General features: G+C 37.3%; 1 protein-coding gene across 2 annotated transcripts in view; it reads right to left on the bottom strand.

The window, feature by feature from the left end:
* The window catches only part of LOC149775530 (SH2B adapter protein 2-like), a 106,176-nt gene that overhangs the window by 22,102 nt on the left and 63,052 nt on the right, over positions 1-21,022 (bottom strand). For both annotated transcript variants that reach the window (XM_089943825.1, XM_089943824.1), the window contains exon 3: positions 1,032-1,168. In XM_089943825.1, the coding sequence (XP_089799951.1) occupies positions 1,032-1,168 (137 nt within the window). The remainder of the gene's footprint in view (positions 1-1,031; positions 1,169-21,022) is intronic.

Here is a 21,022-nt window from a genome sequence, read left to right as displayed (position 1 = left end):
CATTTTCCATCATATAACATCGCAACTCACACCATAAACATTTCACTTAACATCTAGTGACGTTTTCTTTAAAAATATAGACTGGTTCACAGTCATCAATAAAATGAATCTCTTAGGCAAAGTTCGCTCTTGAAGTAACCCGTCTGTTTTATTCTAAATAGGTCATCAACAGTTGTTATAAATATCAAATAAGGAAAGTAAGCTTTTCTTATGCAGTAGTTCCCTTTTTATAAATATTCTCAAATTTGTGAGTGTAATTAATGAGATGATAATAAAATGACAAAAACAATTTTGATGAAAAAAGCGTAATGATTATGTCAAAGCAGCATGGTTGGCATGTGTGTGTGTTGCGTGTATGTGTGTAATGGCGTGTCAAGACAATACTGTCAATATGTCTTTAAAAGTTAAGTTCTGAATATGTATATTATCATTAGCTACGGATATACCAAATTCAGTTTGATTAGAGACATAAGAAATCAACCCAAAGTTTCAATATGGTATGTATAATTTGAAAGATGTTAATTATTTGATCAGTTTATTCATTTGGAGGGTAATCAAAATGTGCTTCATAATCTTTGGTGAAAAAAAAAAAAATCATTTCATGTTGCATTTCCAACCAATTAATGATTCCAGTATTCATGTATATCATCTGGACATTTTCAATGATATTGTGAAAACCAATTAAAGATCAGGATAATTTTGCTCACATATTGTCAATGCTTATAGTTGTCATTTATAATTTGGTGCATATCTTTACAGAAGCATGTAGGATGTGCCTACCGAACCCATTTGATATGGGCATTAGAAGTATCTTTCCAGGAACAAGGTGCAGAAGGCAAAAGTATTATGGTGAAGTCCCCTAGTGGGATACAATAAAAAAATGCAATCTTGAAATATAAGAATATACTGTCTTTATCAGACAGGTGTCCTGTATAAAGAAAAGTATTGATCTGAGGACAGTCATTGGAGATTCCAGATACTAGTCATCTGTTTATGGGTGTCTTTTACAACAGGCGTCACTTTATACTTACATAGGTCCCACTTGGTCATTTTCCACAGGATCTAATTGTGGACATTCAGGGCCGATACAACTCCCTAACTCTGTTAACCATGATCTCATCTCATTACGGTTTGGTGCTTCTATCACATGTTCAATGTTTCCTTGACCCTGAAAATAACACAAAGTCTTCAGTGAATCGATTTTAATTCATATTCTGGACCCGTAATCTGCCGGTACATGATGCAATGGCAGATCTGGGCTTGAGCAGTTTGTAGCTGGACTCTTCTTAAAAGTGAGTAAATATGGTACATAACACAGTGATCCCTTAACATAAAGTCTGCCACTGTATCACCCTGTTCATCTTATAGCACTGGTATCAGGTATGGTCCTAGATTCTGTTTTGTTTAAATGTTCTTGTTGTCACCACTACATGAAAGTGATCACATTATGCTAGTTATAAGTTAAACAGAACCAATGATAATACGATTTCACATCATTAAATACCTTATTTTGTATTTTTTTTTTAAATGTTTTATTATGATAAGCCCTAGTTTGAAACATTCCTCAAAACAAGGATACCTCACATAAAATATGGGTCACTTTCATGGTTTGAAACATATATTAATAGAAAGTTGTTGTTGTTGCTGTTATAGGGTTTAACGCCATTGTTTCAGCACAAGATATGTTATACATGGTGGCCAGAATAAATAGTGGAGGAAGAACCTGGGCAAACCACAGAAAGAAGCACCAACCCACAAGAAGCTACAGCAAGCTTTCTCACATAACCACATTGGCCGAGCCCAATGCTTTAATACAAGGTTACCTCACTCATAATGAATCATATGGGTCACATTCATGATTTGGGATATACCTTAATACAAGGTTACCTCACTTATAATGAATAATATGGGTCACATTCATGATTTGGGATATACCTTAATACAAGGTTACCTCACTCATAATGATTAATATGGGTCACATTCATGATTTGGGATATACCTTAATACAAGGTTACCTCACTTATAATGAATAATATGGGTCACATTCATGATTTGGGATATACCTTAATACAAGGTTACCTCACTCATAATGATTAATATGGGTCACATTCATGATTTGGGATATACCTTAATACAAGGTTACCTCACTCATAATGAATCATATGGGTCACATTCATGATTTGGGATATACCTTAATACAAAGTTACCTCACTTATAATGAATAATATGGGTCACATTCATGATTTGGGATATACCTTAATACAAGGTTACCTCACTCATAATGATTAATATGGGTCACATTCATGATTTGGGATATACCTTAATTAAAGGTTACCTCACTTATAATGAATAATATGGGTCACATTCATGATTTGGGATATACCTTAATACAAGGTTATCTCACTTATAAAATGAATCACATTCATGGCTTGGAACATCTCTCAATACAAGGTTACCTCATTTATAATATGGTAACTTTCATAGTTTGGAACTTCCCTAATTATAGGTTAAGTCACTCATAATATGGATCGCATTCATAGTTTGGAATATCCCTAATAAAAGGTTATGTCGCTTATAATATGGTCGCATTCATGGTTTTTAATGTCCTTAAAGGAAGCACAAGTCACTCATAATATGGGACGCATTCATCGTTTGGAACATCCTTAATAGAAGGTTAAGTCGCTTATAATGTGGTCGCATTCATGGTTTGTAATGTCCTTAATGGAAGCCTATGTCACTAATAACATGGGTCGCATTCATGGTTTGGAACAACTTAATAGAAGGTTACTGTATATACTCGCATATAAACCTGTTTGCGAATAAGCCAACCCACCAAATCGATGAGGTATAAAATCTAAACAGTGCAATACAAGCCAAGCCAAAAGTCCGAGACGACATCACAAGATGCACCCAGTAAGTTCTAACTGCATTTATTTAGGCAAACTTACATTAGCAAAAATTACCCATATAACCAGTGGCATAACTACTGTGGTAACAGGTACATGGGGGCCAGTGATGCTGATGGTAAGGGTTGATGAACCTGCCCACCCACCCAGGAAAAAAAATGAAAATAAAGTTACAGTAGAAGGGGGGAGTTCAAATAGTATGCTGTGGGGCCCGTGGTGAGATAGTTATGCCACTGCGTATAACTGTCAAGGTTTGAATGCACAATTATTACACAGAAAGAAATTAACTGAATTTTCTATTCTTCTTATTGTTTTTGCCTATTTCAGATTTGTGCAAAACTTAACCGGACGATGACAAGAACTGAGCATTCGCAGGTTGTTTAAATACTAGCTCCCCTTTTGACTTGATTATTGTTTGTACTGCATTAGACATTTTATATCAGTGTACTAGGAATTACATTTTGATTCTGTCTTGAAAGTGTTCATACCTCATTAAATATTATCCCAGTACGACAACAATGAACAACAATAGGGTTTGATTCAATGTTTGCAATAAGGCAAGTGAGCATATTTATATAGTGGCACTACCGCATGTACATTATAGGACACATGGTACTAATTATATGGAAGAACTGTGAACCAGTCTAGAAATGGGTTAAGAAATATTTACGGGTTTGGTGGTCCATAATTGGTTAATAATGAAAATTAAAATTTTAGTAAAAATATCTTTTGAGAGCTTATCCTATATGTAATTTTTAAAAAATATAAACAAATTTCTACTGATGCAATTTTAGCATTCTTACAGGCTCGCCTCTGGAGTACTCAATAACAAAAGTAGCACCTGATTCATTTGGTGCAGAATCAATAATGTGTTTCATGCACATGGATGTAAACAAAATGCCGTGGGTCATATGGTGTTCTCCACACATAAGCTTGCACCAAGGTTAGATGTGCATGGAGAATTATAGGTCTCATCATCAGCACCCAGAAATTTTAAGTTATTGAATTTTGAATATGATGGTGTTTCCATATGTTTACTACTGGAGTTGAATTAGTACCGTGTGTCCTATATGTGACCTATACCATAATAGGAGCTTGCTGTTTCCATGGTTACCATGTGTATCCAGAATATCATTTTGGTGGTTTTTGCATATGACAATCATAATGGAGTCTTTTTTTAATGGTTTGCATGTGATTTTGGATGTAAACAAAATGCCGTGGGTCATTTGGTGTTCTTCACACATAAGCTTGCACCAAGGTTAGATGTGCATGGATAATTCATGCACATGGATGTAAAGAAAATGCCGTGGGTCATATGGTGTTCTCCACACATAAGCTTGCACCAAGGTTAGATGTGCATGGAGAATTATAGGTCTCATCATCAGCACCCAGAAATTTTAAGTTATTGAATTTTGAATATGATGGTGTTTCCATATGTCTACTATTGGAGTTGAATTAGTACCGTGTGTCCTATAAGTTTGAAGACGTGCTGAATGAAGTACATTTCGCTGAATGAAGTACATCCTTTGGATTCGAATCATGGGTGCCACTGCACTAAACTTTAATGATAAATCCAAAATAAAATAATGAAGTTTCAGAAATAAAGCTTCAAAAATTATGTAAATAGCATAAAAAATGAGCTGTAGTTTACTCTAAGTGACCTTACACCCAGTTTTCCAAAAATACAGTAATCAAGCTAATATGGAGTGAAAGGCAATTACACATCAAAGTACAGGTATAGTTGCCTGTCAAAATTCACTCTTAACCCAAGCTGGTTTCAACATGATGGAAACTAAGACGATGAATTGGGGTGCACCAGCAGAGGAGACAAGAAGCGATGGTATTGCAACAGCTACCAAAGTCAACACAGTCTTACTTCCAGAAGAGACCTATTTTAATTGGGATTTACTCAATTTCCTTTCTTCTTCGCAAGAATTTGTTCCTGTACCAGCACCTTCACGACCTTCCCCTTCCTTACCACACATTGAGGATTTTAAACAGAGACAGAAAGATAAACTGGAGAAATTTTACAGCAGCAGAAAGAAGCAGAACAAGCTATTCTCCTTCAACAGCAACAGCAAGAAGAAGAGGCAAGAAGGAAACAACAGGAAGATGAAGCAGCAGAGAAGAAGCAAGGTCTAAGGCAGAAGGAGGACAGTGAAAGTCAGAGAGAGTACTCTTAGATATTTTAGCAGAGTTAAGGAGCCTGAAACAAATATATCAGACTTTTTTATTACGACCCAGGAGGAAAAGACCTTCCTGAGCCAAACAGACCAAACCTGTTATTACACCTGACATACCCACCCTAGTGATTTCTATCAAATCAACATCAGGAACAAGTCCAGAAGTAGGCCTTGGTCATGGCAAAGGGATAAGGCAGTTAAAGCTGATTATGTCCTGTTCCTGATCCTGATGAACGACAAGAACAAGTGCATTGCCCTGCTTATCAGCGCACTTTTTTCACCAACAAAATCTAAAGATGCAAGGTTATTTTCCGCACTTTTTCAATACCAAAACTCACGACTACGACCCCAACAACATGCGCACCAAACGAGAAGCTTTCTACGCTTGGTACCAGGCTTACGCCTTGGACCCCTTCGACTCTCAGGAATAAATGTTAAAGTATTGTCGTTCCGACGTGGACAATTTCGAGAACTGATCATGGAACATGGAGGTATCGATCATTTGAAAGAAGCCTGCACCATTGCCAAAGCGTGTTCCTTAGTGTACTGCCAAAGATTCATATCTGAAAACACACTGGATGTCATCAGCCCTCAAACGACCAACTTTGTCAAATGAACAATACTTGGTAAAAGCCCTACGCTGGCTACATTACTTGTGCAACAAGGAAGACAAATGGATCCAACATGCCCACAACGGAGGAGGCGAAAAGACCATCAGAACGTATTTGGTGGAAGGCTGGGACTTAGAAAACCCTCAGATCATGTGCGAGTTTAACGGATGCTTATTTCACGAATGTCCCCTTTACTACACTCAACATGGTACCAAAAATCAGTTTTTACAATGGACCTTGAAGATCTGTACAAGGCCACAGGTCAGCAGCAGTTGAAGTTAGAAGAGCAAGGATACCAAGTTGTAGAAATTTGGGAACACAAGTACGATCACCATTTGAAAACCGATCCTGAGTTTAAACGCATCATGGAAAGTTACAAGTTGGTGGATCCTTTGAACCCACGAGACAGTTTGTATGGAGGATGGACGAATGCCACCTGTTTGCTGTACCACACTGATGAAGAGAAAGGAAATGAAATCAAATACTTGGACACATGTTCACTGTATCCATATGTGTGCAAATATTTTCACTTTCCCGCAGGGCACCTGCAATTGCTGATGGAACACATCAACTTGGACAACATTCGACAATATGAAGGCTTGATTAAACGTAAAGTCTTGCCTCCCATGGATTTGTACCATCCCGTTTTACCTCACCATTGCCAAGGAAAACTGATGTTTCCCTTGTGCCGAAACATGCAACCAAGAAGAACCTTGTCAGCACACACAGGAAGAAAGCGCTGACGGAAACGTGGGTCAGCATGGAATTGTTCGAATCTCTAGACCTGGGATACCAACTGTTAAAAGTGCACAAATTTACCACTTTCCCAAGACAGAACAGTACCACAAGGGTGACAAGACACAGAAAAGCATGTTTGCAGACTAAGTGGATATGTTTTTGAAACTGAAGCAAGAAGCAAGCGGCTATCCTTCCTGGTGCCACACTCCTGAAGATGAAAAGAAATTTAAAGAGAAAAACTAGAAGCAAGAAGGCATCGTTTTAGACCACATGGAGAAAAATGAAGGAAAGTGATTGTTTGCCAAAGTGATGTTAAATTGCAACAATCATGTTTACCCAAGACGGAGTGTTTATCCAAACCTTCCTGGTACTTCCATACGATTAACGACAAAACCAAATACGTGAAACATGTGGACATCATTTGTGAGGACTTTATCAATTACGAGTAAGAAATGGACTTTGTACAAGCCAACAAATCTGGAAATGTCATCATTGCAGCTTACATGACACCTCATGCTTGCTTAAAATTGTACAAAGTTTTAGAACTGTTAGGAGATCGTGTCCTGTATTTTGACATGGACAGTTGCATCTAAATCGATCGCCTGGGTCACTGTTACCCTAAAGTCGGAGACCATTTAGGAGCCTGGACAGATGAGCACCCTGATGACAAGATCCTAAGATTTGCTACTGGGGGTCCTAAATATTACAGCTATGAATACCGTGACCCACAAGGAGAAGTGCACACTGAGTGTAAAGTGAAAGGATTGACTCACAATTATCAGACCAGTCAAGCTGTGAACTTTGGCGTACTGAAAGAAGCCTTGCAATCTGGACAGGATGGAAACTTTAAAATGTCCACCCATGAACCGCACAAGATTGTACATTTACTCACACACCAAATCGTCAGTTGACCTTTGGAAAAAGTGTATCAAATCGTGTACCAGAAGCGAGTGCGGCTTCCCAACCACTTCACTTTACCGTACGGACATATCGATATTGGTCAGATATAAAAAGATACAATGCCCAAGACTGATAGTTCATTGTAACTACCAAGACAAAGCAAGAAAGATGAATACTTTTAAACAGACATCATTCAAGTTCGGTGACTCTCAAGTGAAGTGCGATGCTGTGCCTTGCAATGAGAACAATGCCGTATGCTGTGACCTCAGCAATTCAGTACCACATCATGGGAACTTTGCTATGACTACTACAATACCTACCATGGAATGTGATGCTGTGTGTGTCAAACCTGATGGATGCGAAAGCAATGCCACTTGTTATCATGGACTCTTTACTGGTTTTCACTGTCAATTTCATCCTCCATGTGAAACCATGCAGCTACCTCCCTACATATGTCATGTAATCCTAAGTAAACTCCCGCAGATTTCACCATACCCTCATCAAAACGAAGCTGTGAAAGACGAATATTCGTTTCCTGTGCGTTTGCCTGAATACTGTGACTTTAAAAGTCAATTTCAAACGTTCCAAGGAAAATGGCCTAAATGTCTGGGTGGACCTACCTCCAAAGAATTAGCCAGAGCTGGATTTATCTACTTGGGCACAGGGAATCAAGTCAAGTGCTTCAGTTGCAGTGTGTCACTTCATTAGTGGGAGCAGAAAGATTCGGCTTACTTAGAACATGCCTTATGGTCGTCGCAATGTCACTACCTGCCTTTAGGGGGACCCTAGTCACTGAAGTGGCATACCATGTCGTTTAAGAAACCAGCTTGGCTAGCTAGGAGTCAAATGTTGGACAACACTGATACAAGTATTTTAACTCCATTTAAAAAATATTATTCAAGGATTACCAAATGAATTGCAAGAGAAGATCTACAAGATAGTCTGGCAGGGACTTGCCAGAGCAAAATCTCAAATGGTGACTGTAGAAAACGTGTCAAGAAATTCACAAGAGGAAAGTGACAAAAGTCACCAAACGCATCAGATTTCTCAGGATTAAGTCTGCATTCATCCAATTATTCCACTTTAGACCATTTACATTAGAAGATTTTTTTGGAATTCTTGACCCTAACCTTGAACGGCAGTGGTCAGAAATTACTCACTATGTCCATTACTTTCGCTCCAGGAGAAGATTTTAAATAAAATAAGGACAATTAAAAGTGACCCCATGTGGATATAAGTACTTACTGACATGATCATGGATACTTTACAAGAAAACATTTGTGGTTTGTCGGTAGAGTTTAGAGGACGCATTTACAGAGAACTGGTCAAAATACAAGTGAAATGCAAAGAATAACTGCATCCATCATGTCACTGATGTTTAAACAACCAGTACCTGAATGCTATAAGAGGACTGATTCAGATGAAAGTGTTCCAGTGGTCAGACATTGTTAAACTGGGCATTGGTGAGAAGGATTGGTTTGTTGTGACTCATTCTTTTTACTACAAGGTAGACATACTGCAAAGAATTCCTATCTGATTACCAAACTCTTTTATACAATGTAAACTTAGTTCAAGTACATGCTCTTTGACTTCTCTCTATTCCTCAACCTCAAATCAAACTACCATAGCGTTCCAACCCAATAAACAATCATATGGATGTTTTCTATTGCGTTTGCACTTTTACCATATAAAGTGAAACAGTCTCCAGTCCATTGTTGACTCATCCTCCTATGAAGATGTGTTCAAGACTAGCTAAGCTGAATGAAGCTTGCGTAAATTTACCCAAACCTGAAGAGATAGAGAATGTCAGGATGTTAAATGTGACCGAAGACCTGATAGAAGAGCTCTTCAGAGAGGAAATCAAGAAAAAGAAAGAAGAATGGACAGAGAAGCACAGACTTTAGAAGCAGAGAGAGCAGCAGCAGCAGCAGCAACAGCAGGAATTAGAGGATCTGTCGACTGCCGTGTAGATATGAAAGAGTTCTTCTCTTTCTGAAGAAGCAGACCCTATCCTGTAGTAAAGCCTGTCTCCAGATGGGGATGCAATCTTGGACAATAAAAGACCATAACTCCCTGTCCACAAAATACAGCCCTTTTCAGGGTTACCCTAATACTCTTGAAAAGAGATACTAGTTCAATTGCCAATTGTATGTTATTAAGTTAAAAAGACAGAAGTGTGTCTATAAGCACTTCGTTTCCATAGCCTGTCAAAATATAGTCTGCATATGTTTGTAATTAGCGTTTGTAAGCAAAAAGTGAGTGTTTTTTTAGATTCTGTGTGTTACATGTTTTTTGTGATAATATGGGTCTTGTAAGTTTTGGTAACGAGATGTTTTCCTTCATGTTCAAGCTTGACACATATAAAGGAAGCGCACATCAGTCTGGCTACCCATCGTCAATTGATCAACTGTGAAGAAATGAGCAGCATTCTCACCAAGCTTCTGGAACTTCAGATGCACCTGGAGTACACCCGGTGCCTGCTGGATGAACTGACCATGGAGGCAATCCAGGAAAGTGCCAGGGTTGAATAAGAGAAGAAAAAAGAAAGACAAGGAAGAAAGGATCCTACCTCACCTCATGCTGAGACCACTGTGTGAGGTAAAACCTATGGTCAGTACACCTCCACAGAGAGTACCAGCACCACAGTCACATACATCAACCACAACCTCTGCCGCCAGTACCAAGAGCCATGATCACCCAGATGTAAAACTGGGAGGAGTTGTGAGAGCAACATCATCCCCACGTGTGGCATAGGAGATGGAGGGAAGCCTTCACTATTCCAGAGATGGAAGATTGGGCTTCTGAGGCCAATCAAGCTTCCTCTGCACTCCCAACCACAACTGTGATTTGGGAGTAGGCGATGTGTGCGTGGAGCCCAGCCTGGGAGGTGTCATCACTAACAGGTGCATCTGAAGTTCCAAAAACAACAGCCCTTTTCCCAGCTAAAAAGATCTCTAGAAAAGAGAGACTGATCAATTGCGAATTTGTATGAATGTGAAGTAATGTGATAATAAACACTCACTCCTTTACTGATGTGATAGTGTATGTATGTGTGAGCATGTTTTTTGCGGATAGTAGAGTGTGTGTTTGTATGCATTCACATACATTATTGTGATAGTAGTTGTGTTTTTTTCTTCCCTTCACTCCTGTGTGTGGATAGTAGATTTGGGATTTGTGAATAGCAGATATTGTTTTTTCCCCCCCTTCCCTTCTGTGTAGATAGTAGATATTGTGTTTGTAGGTTTGTGTTGATAGTAGATATTGTGGGTTATTTTTTCCTCCTCCCCTGTATGGATAGTATATTTATGATTGTTTTTTCCTCTCCTCATATGTGGATAGTATATTTGGGGGTTTGTGGATAGAATATAATTGTTTTTTTCTTCTTCCCATATGTGGATAGTAGATACGGGGTTTGTATGAGTTATAGTAAGTTGTGTGCATAGTAAATAATGTGAAGTGAGTGCAAGGGATGTTTTCCTTCACGTCCACCGTGTTTGACACATAAAGTCAAGCATCCTTTATTCGCACCATTCTACACAGAATAAACCAAGATGGCAATGAACCAACTTGACAAAATGAAGAAATTGCAGGAAGTTGTGGATACCACAGACGTGGTAGAAGGGTTACTGAACAGAATAGAGAATGGTGGCTATAGTCACACATGTTGAAAATGGAAAGGAATAATTTAAAAAAGGCAAAAGAAAAACTAAGAGAAATGATAAAAGAAGAAAAGGAAGCTACAGAAGACAAAGAGAGGATGACAGCATGGAATGCTAAGATTGAAAAAGAAGAGGAGAATGAACAGAGAAAAAGAAGAATAGTGGAGAAGGAAGAAGAGGAGGACAATAAAAAAGGAGAAGACAAAGAGTGTAGGGCTGAAAATAAGATGGGTAGAGGAATAGAAGAAATTAGAAGAACAAGAAGAAGAAAACCAAGGGCCCTTCTTCAGAGCCACTCATATGCCTTGAAAAGATTAGCTTTCCTACCAAAAATTTGTTTTGGTCAGTAGTATAGTTGTGTGTGTGATAGATTGATGTCCATCAATCTATGTCTGTATGTATGTATGTTCTAAGTGCTATATACGTCTATGTCCTGCGAAGTGTTCTAGGATTTTTTCCTGCTCTTTGGCCTAATTGAGGTCAGCCCTTGCCTCATTGTTACCAATCTTCAGTAGCGTGACGTCACCTTAACTGTTCCATTCCTATTGCCCCATACAACAACTTCACTTTCCCTTGTTTGTAAACAGCCCCAATATTCGCCAAGTTAAATTCCCATTGTCCGTAAACGTGCCCAGGGGGATCTGAAAAACCTTGTTTGTAAATGTGCCCACAACCTTTCTGACTGGGATTTCCATTATATGTGAACAGACTCCCTTCACTACTGTCCCTAACAGAGGTTAAGTCACTTATAATATAGGTCATAGTCACAGTTTGGAATGTTCCTAATAGAAGGCTAAGTCGCTTATAATATGGTTGCATTCATGGTTCAAATGAACAAACTGATAGAGTTGAAGCACACTTAACTGTCAAAACTATGCATTAACTTTTAATTGTACACAACTGAAAACCACCTACATGTAGATCTTGTTTAGTTCAAGTTGCTGATTTCACCCCAATGAGGGTTGACATAAGGGCCAACTGCCTATTAAAAAGTCCATATTTTGGCACCAACATGTGTTTGCAAGACTGCCTATTAAAAAGTCCATATTCTGGCACCCCCAACATGTGTTTGCAACACTACATTTCCAAACAAACGGATCCTCAGATATGTGACTTGCAGGTTGTTAGTGTCATTATTTATATGAAAATGATTACACATCATATTACTCATGTCATCTCTGACAATAACATCAAAGCTGTTATTGAACAGGAATCCAACATTAGCAAAGTGAGACCAAACGAGTTGGGTTGCAAGCACAAATGAGTTATTTAAAATTAAATATAACTGAGCTATCAAGCTCATTAATTACAAATTTCCAGGGAACCTTGGTGAGCAAATACTGTGTTATGGAGACAGAAAAATAGGCACTTTCAATAGGAAACTGTTTAGGATGTAACCTGTTGCTCATGGACATCACAGGCTCAGACTAGATCTTAACCTATCAACATATTATGTTCAACTGAAATAACATAATGTTTGTTTTAAAGAATTTTGCAAAAGAAAAATTATGTGACACATGGTCTGAATTTTACTAATTAAGCTGAACTTTTCCAACCCCTGACACATGTCAAACCTGTTCATGTTCACATAAAAAGTAAAGTCTGGCCTATGTTTACAGTAATTCTGTGCCATTTTCTAGGAAGCACTTTTGAAAGGATTAAAAATATATTCATGTACAAAGGAATGCATGCATTAGATATGGGTCAATGGAATGCATACATAGTTCACTGTGATCTCAACCTAAAGGTACCCACACCAAAACTGCCTACCCTTCTGCACATGAGATTCTCATGTGAGATCTAACTCAGGTTAGTCTCATGTGCAATTTAACATGCAAATTAGGTAGAACTCACATGAGCAAATAGATTGTAATAAGAAAATCACATGTGCAGGAATTGTTAACAAGAGCAATATCTTGCTCACGTGAGCAAAAACAACAAAAAACAACTATAGTATTTAGTTTTTATTGAATACAAGAATTAAACAGAGTAAGATCAATATTCAAATCTAGTAATCATAAGCATATAATTTGAGTTCGATTAGTGATCTTTTAAAAAGGTAAGACAACTAGAGTATGTATGTATGTATGTATGTATGTACCTGTTATATTAATACATCACATTTATTCTAAACACTTTAAGGTCATAATGAAAGATACTGCTGGAAATTTGCTTGACATGAAGACCATTCTTCACTGTTCCAGAAAATTCGAAGCAAACAAAACGTGTAATTGACATTCCTGCTTCTGAATTTCATTATCTGCCAGTCTGCAACAATATTTTCACTTGGAGATTGTTCTCTTCGAATCAATGCACTTCCTGTTGACCAATGAATTTAAGTTAGCAGGCTCAGTTTTGAACTGTTGAAAAATGAAACCTGAAATGGAAATGAAAAGTTGGTAGAAGTGTTTTTTCTTCTGATCATAGCATTTGAGACATTATGTAAGGTTGATTTTAAAAGATTCGTTTTACAAGGTAAAGGCAAAATACATAATTGTAGTTTGGATTAGATGGCACTTTAACACACTGTGAAAATAGGAGCCAACTGTTTTCCCAAGGACACACTTATGCAGCCAACCCAGTCTGAAAATTCATCCTTTGGACTAAGAGTCAAATAGCTCTACCAATAGAATTACCATAGTTCAGTAGCAAACATATGAACTGCACTGTTAATGAGATACCTGCAAGTCATGTTGCATATTCCAAATTTGACTACTTCTGGATAAAGATGCCAATGTGTACCCGGGTATTCTCCCATAGATAATAACCTGGGTAATAAAACAAACAATTGGGTACCCGTTAAAAGAAAAGTGTTCACAGGGGCTCATATGGTTGCTTACAATTTACTTGTCATACGTGGTCTGTATAATAATACAATCCTTTCTCAAGTGACCTATTTAAGAATCAACGCTGATATTTCAAGCCTGACCATCCTAACTTCATGCCTGTCCATGGCTCATGTGCCAATCTTCTCACGACTTAAAACACTCTTGTTTTCAGATCCTGGTGACATTATCTGGGTCAAATAAATTTAAGCACAATATGAATGTCTGGTTTAACATGGCTACTGTAACATGCACTTCTTATACCACCTTGTTAGGACAAAAAAATGAATGAAATGGACAACTATACAGATTGAAATATAAAGATAAAAAAAAGTTTGCTACTTAATAACAGTTTTGAAAAAATCAAATAAAAATTGATGCATTTGTAACTTCTGCATGAATTTTACATCAAACAGTTCCAAGAAAACAGACAGGTTCTTGAATGTGAAACCATTTGCCCTAGATTCATTCTATTATGATACTACACACATAGCATTCCAGCTTAAATAGAAAATAAATGGCACCAGATATCATTTTTAAAAAAAGAAGAAAAAACAACAACAAAAATAACCCGGGATGTATCAATGCAATTGATGGATGTTATGTAACTGAAAAATGTTAGAGAAAAGAGATTTTGTTAAACTTAAAAACATGTTGCACTGGACTGTCGTTATGGGATGAACCATATGGCAGGTTGAGGATAATACAACAATCAACATTTATGGACTTTATGACGATTCACGAAAGTTACTGTAGACATGTACACTAGTCAAAATGACTGTTATGCACAAATAATTTATCAATTTCTTTTGTGTCTATTCTCATCCATACTACTAATCCACACGAGTTCAGCTGATTTGTGACAAAAATTATAACTGCATACACATTTTTCATACAGTTTTCTGTAATAATGGCATGTAATTTATACTTGTGCTCAGATTATGATTTTTGCCACTTATGTTAGTAATAATTATGCTTACAGCTCTTTTTGGGGTTGGAACATGTGAACCTACAGCAAAGCATTTAATACAATTTCCTTTTGATTGTATACTCTGGTAACCATTCATTAGGAATGATGGGTACACATTAGAAATTTCCAAAAAATTGACATCTCTACTTCTGGAACAGTCATCTGGAAGATTTCTCCAAAACTTTTAGGATACATTTTTCCAAAATATGTACATTTGCAATATATAAAGAAATTCAAAATCTGGTTTCCAATTTTTATATGTAAAAACAAAAATGTATTGGGGGTCAAATTTTAGAGCCTGAAATGCATATGTTATCATGTGTATTACATCAAAAGATTTGAAGCGTCTTATAGTTATACATACCCTTTACTGGAGTTGGAATTTCCTCTAGCATGGCAATGCAGTTTTGTCTGACTTCTTCCTGTTGCTGTCAATGTTTTGCACTTCTTTCAATTGCTAACTTTGTTGTGTTCATTAAATTTTGTGACCTTCATGAAATTTAATCTGTAAAAAGATAAAAATTAGTATAATTGATCTTTTTTTTAAATCTATGCAGAACAGAAAGAATGCACTGAAATGAGAAAACGATTTGGTTGGCAAAGGAGTCCTAGTCTACAAGTGTATATAAGCATTAAGAAAAGCTGTAATCCTTATCCAATTAAATCTCTATTTTAAATTTACCAATCAAAATATTTGACAGACAGGGCAAATATCTTTTAGGAATAAAATCATGAATTAAGCTACTGCATCTGGTTCTCACTCGTGTATGCTTATCTTCATCCACCCAGTCAGCAATAAAATAATATGAAGAACATTTATGTTTGTACATATTGTTTCAATCGGTAACGCAAGTGCTCCTCACTGAGGCGTGCGCATTATTATTGGGGGTGGGGGTAAGAGCCAGACATGGTTGCACAGTTGAATTGTGGAAGGCTTAAATATTCAATGATAGTGTGGTGTAGGTATCATTTTTAGAAACAGGAGGCTGAATTATTATCTTTAAATAAAATCTGAAACAAACCCTTGGCTCAATTTTAAACGACCATGCAAATTTATGCTTATGCTTATAATGTCAATGATTCAGGCTATCCACTTTGATCATTCTATATGTGAAAATTGTAAAAAGAAATGAGAAAAAGTAACTTACCTCTTTCTCGGCAAAGAACCAATCTTTCATACTCCTTGAATCTTCCCTAACAGCACGTCGACGTCTTCTGTTTCGTACTGGGCATTAACATCAGTACCGACGTGGACATCTTTAGATGTTGGTGTTGGTTTCTATATTTTAATAATGTCCACACTCTTGCTGTCAGAATGTTTTAAGAGCAAACATGTTGCAGGAGAATATTAAATAACTTTCTTCATAAACAGCGTGGCCCTTGCTAAGAGAACATGGCCCGCGCGTAAATTTCTGTCTGATCGGATTAAAAGTGCTATTCTACATGTACACTGTAGGTCAACATCCAGCTTCTGTTGAGTTTATCTGAGGCACCATAAAGGGTACATTATTATTAAACACGTTGTTGTACGCATAGGGGCTTGTATCATTGATTACAATATAAAAGTCAGTCATACATTTAGTATAAAAATAATACTTTTATTATTTTATACTACTGTATGACTGACATTTAAATTGTAAGCAACGATGCGAGCCCTTCTGGTTTTACACTCCTTTGTACACATGTACTCGGGTATTTCTTAATGTTATATTTTATTTATCAAATAAATGCTATTTATTATCTTATGTTTCATAAAAACTGAGCTATAAGTGAATTCATATCATTAATAAGTTAATTAATATAGACCAAGTTAATTTTGATGTTTTTACAGTAGCTTGTGCCGAGCCATGCCCCATAGGACACTCTAACTGTTCTAACAAGCCGATTCTTCCACCGTGTTATATAACCTGGGTCACAAAAAAGTTAACGGAAACGTCAGCGATTTGTTTTGTGATTATTTCAATAGGAAATTTCTTTTATAAACTTTGAAATGACACGATCAGAACATTTAAAAGGCTGCAAATAAGCAAAATTTTCCAATGCCAAGAATATACACGTGTAAAACAGTGCGAAACAGCTACACAACCAAACACGACTGGATTAGGTAGTTTCTTACGGATTTATTAAATTTTATGTACAGTACATGTTTTTTTTCTTTTTATATACTGATAATGTACATATGCATAGGAAACGGGGTTGGGGTGAAACCTCGATAATAATTTGTCTAATACGTAACCTGTTCGACTGTTCAGTTGGCGTTTGAATTTTGGCGGACACACGACAAAATGTTTAATGTTACCCTGTGTATTTCTTTGATGCCAGGCATTCAACGTCGGTGGACAATGTTTTATTAAACACGTTAATATTATTAATCTTTTATGGTTTCTGCGTGGATTAAACATAGGTCGTTTTATAGAATATGGGGAGGGGGGCGTCAAGCGTACGTACGCGGGGGGGGGGGTGCGTAAAAAAAAAGTATGCATGCGTGGGGGGGGGGGGGTCAAGTTTTGCCAGTTTTTGTGTACGTACTAAATGGACGACCCCTAAGCCGAATTACACAATTCAGTAAGTATAAGATTGTATTGACTTTTTGTGCGAATGTTAGGCATGGAAGAAAACGACGTAGTTTATGTAATTCTCCAATTTTTCTGGAAAGTGACTTGAGAGTTTATTAGGCCAAAAAGAACTGTGCATCGGTGGTTTTTTTTTTCCAGATATGTGGCTATGTATTTGTTTTACAATTTTATGGTGGGGTTTTATAAGTTTGTGAATAAAGGAGCTGCATCATATGTTTATGGAACATAGGATTCATTTTAGGGCAAAAGTTTTATTTCCTTTTTATATTTGTAAACTGTGTATTTTGGGGAGAGAAACATTTCACCTTTTTACGGATTACTTTATTAAACATTAACCACGATCAGTATGCAAGTTATTAACTCTATTCTTTGACAGCTGTTAAAGTTTAATGGGTAGTCTGGTTATACGAGACCTTAATTCTGAATTGTTTCATTTTATGAACAGTGAAATGAACCTTAATATGTTCAAATACAAGGAGCCTGTTGGGTCAAAATAAGATTAAAACTCACTGTGAGAAAATAAGTTGAAGATGTTTTAAAATTTAAAAAATACAACAAAGCAACATGAACAAGTGCAAAATAGAAATTATGTCTATTTGACAATAATTGAGATGCTTGACATTCAACATTTACACAAAATATTTAAGTCCAAATTGCTCATGTGATAACTCACATGAGAAAATCCAACTTTGAATAAATTTGAAATAAGTGTTTAATCAGAATCAAAGTCCAAGTTTCTCATGTGATAACTCATGTGAGAAATTAGAACTCTGCCTTATTTTCAAACATGGTTGTATGTAATGGAAAAGAATGTTTTCAAAGTTCTACTTTCTCATGTGAAAATTTAGATTCTCACGTGAGCAAAATCTGCTCACGTGAGAATCAGGTTAGTTTTTCCTTGGCTCACAAGATCTAACAAACTGCACACATGAGCCTGCAAAATCTACCCAATTTGCATACATTTCTAACAAGGTTCTCATGTGCAGCGTATGAGCAGCTCATGTGAACTGGTGAGATTTTTCTGTACGGGAAAATACCCAAAAACCTTGCTCCATGTCGTGATGACAGTATAAAGGAATTAACACGTGCAAAGTATGCCATTTTTACTACAGGATTCAAAAGTATGTAGCAAAAACAACTTCATCTGCTATTTCACCTATAATGCTGACCTTGTTTTTGGTATGAATATTTTGCTTTACATGTTATGATGGATGATGCATCATGAGTGATAAATGTCTAGAAGCATGTACTTTTAACTGTCAAAAATGTACATAACATGCAACCATGTCCGCAAGCATATACTTTTAACTGTCAAAAATGTACATAACATGCAACCATGTCCCCAGGCATGTACTTTTAATTGTCAAAAATGTACATAACATGCAACCATGTCCCCAAGCATGTACTTTTAGTTGTCAAACATGTACATAACATGCAACCATGTCCCCAAGCATGTACTTTTAATTGTCAAAAATGTACATAAAGCAGCAGAGGGGGCGAATCGGACATTTTGTCCAATCGTTATTTTGCTTAATTATTACTTTCTGCAACTCAACGATCTAGTGTCGTCAGCGCCTGGTAAAAAAAAAACGACGACGTCGTTGGGGGATCGTCCAAACGTCATTTGGTTTAATTAACACCTTCTGCGCGTCGATCCCCAGCGTCGTCAGCGTCCGGTAAGCACATCGACGACCGCGTCGATGTCATCGCCCCCTCTGCTGCTATGATCTTACAAACAGAGTGATCACTAACTCCTCCTCTTGCAGATCAATTAGGTTATTTGACTGATCGGTAATTCTAAAATTAATTCTCGTTAAAAACCGATCATGGCATCGCATATAGACCGGATTAATCGGACTCTCAACGATTAAAAATCCCGGAGGGGCTGTTGGTGAAAACGAATAAAGGATATACCCCTGTTGAGCTTGATTTGATTGCTTGGTATTTACCTGGTAACTCCCTTCGATAACATCACACACTAGATTAATCGCTATCACCGATGCGATATTTACGTTGTACGGGGCGATATGCCTACCACCATCTCCGTTATCGTGTTTGAGGATATTAGTTGATGGACCGAGAAAATCATTAAGAGATTTTCTTAGTTCTGGTGCGTTGTATCCTGAAAACTTTAAATCGGGTAAATCGGCTTCTGTGATATTATACTCGGTTAGGAGTTTTTGTTTATTACCATCGCTGTTATCGGATATTGTTTTAACGATTCGTTCATTGATATATTCCATGTCTGATATGAGTTGATTTAACACCTCAACGTGTTTTCGTGCTTTTGTTTGCCGTAGCTGTTCTAGTTGTGAATGGTAAATATAATTAATCTCGGCAAACGCATTAGTGATATCATCTAAATTAACTGTTAATACGACGATCGATTCAGGGGTTTTGTCATACTGAAAATACCACTGCATGGTGTCCATGTCTTGAAATATAAACCTGCTGGGTAATGACGTGTTTTTCATAATAGACAAATTATCTCGATACCCGGGATTAATCTCATGATACGATTTCTCATTCGTGTGCAAGTCCGCGGGTGGATTCTCAGGCCAACCTAGTATGGTTCTTATTGAACTGTTATAAATATCAACCATATACCCCGGTGTGTTTATTTCAATCGTTGACGATAACGTCGGTTCATGAACCGTAATAGCGATTTTTGATTCTTTTCCTGTGATCGATTTTATCCTGCGTTGAAATTCTTTATTGATTTGTTCTATTTGGTATGACCCAGTTGGTATTGTAACCTCATTCCAGTCTGGGGTCCCATCGGGCTTATTTGTCCATGCAAAAACCAGCGAGTTATTAGGTTGTTGTCCGTTAAATGCGTCTGCTCGAATATTAGGCCAACTGTGATATACTCGCAATTTTGCCAGCGCTATTTCCTTTACTGGAACCGGCGATGGGAAGTTCACACTGAATTCGGGTTTCGTTGATGTTATCGATATCATATTTGTTTGTACCGGAGTGGTGTTCTCCGCGATCCGCTGAAGTAATTGAGACCCTTCGGGGTTCAGCGACATTATTATTATTCGTTGTTTTTAGTGTCTAATTTTAACAACCAGGTGGTTTTGGCTTCCAGTTGAAAATCCTCGATTTTTGACATCGCGGAGCTATACAACTGGACCATCGTGGAGAATTCAACATCGGATACGAACAAATTATCAATCGATAACGAGATCAACCCGGATAATTTCGAGTACGCGTCGGATACTATTTGATGTTTTACTGTATACTCGTTGAGTTTTTTCTGAAAACACGATGATATCTTCCTAGTGATTGCGTTGGCGACTCCAGCAATTGTTGTCATTGCGGAGACAGCGATTGGAACAGCGATCGGGGCTATCGTGGTCACCGTGGATAAAATAACACCGGCGCCAGCTACTATACCCGACACCGAGTACACGACCGCGTCGATGGCGGTTATTTTACGACGGTATTTTTTTATTTTTGCACGGTATTGTTCGGAAAGCGTTTTCAAATTCGCGGAAAATTCTTTTGCGGTATCGAATCGATATTGATGTGACGTCGGTGATACCTCTGATTCAATTTCCTTGGTGGTCATTTTTATTTTAAAAGAGCTAGTGTTTTTAATTACTTAGATTCGCTACAAATTCCACATACCATGTAATGTCTGCCCTAAAT

The sequence above is a fragment of the Sinohyriopsis cumingii genome, chromosome 19 (assembly GCF_028554795.1).
Source record: "Sinohyriopsis cumingii isolate HCF-2022 chromosome 19, ASM2855479v2, whole genome shotgun sequence".
Classification (NCBI taxonomy): domain Eukaryota; kingdom Metazoa; phylum Mollusca; class Bivalvia; order Unionida; family Unionidae; genus Sinohyriopsis; species Sinohyriopsis cumingii.
This window is presented reverse-complemented; position numbering and strand designations above follow the sequence as displayed.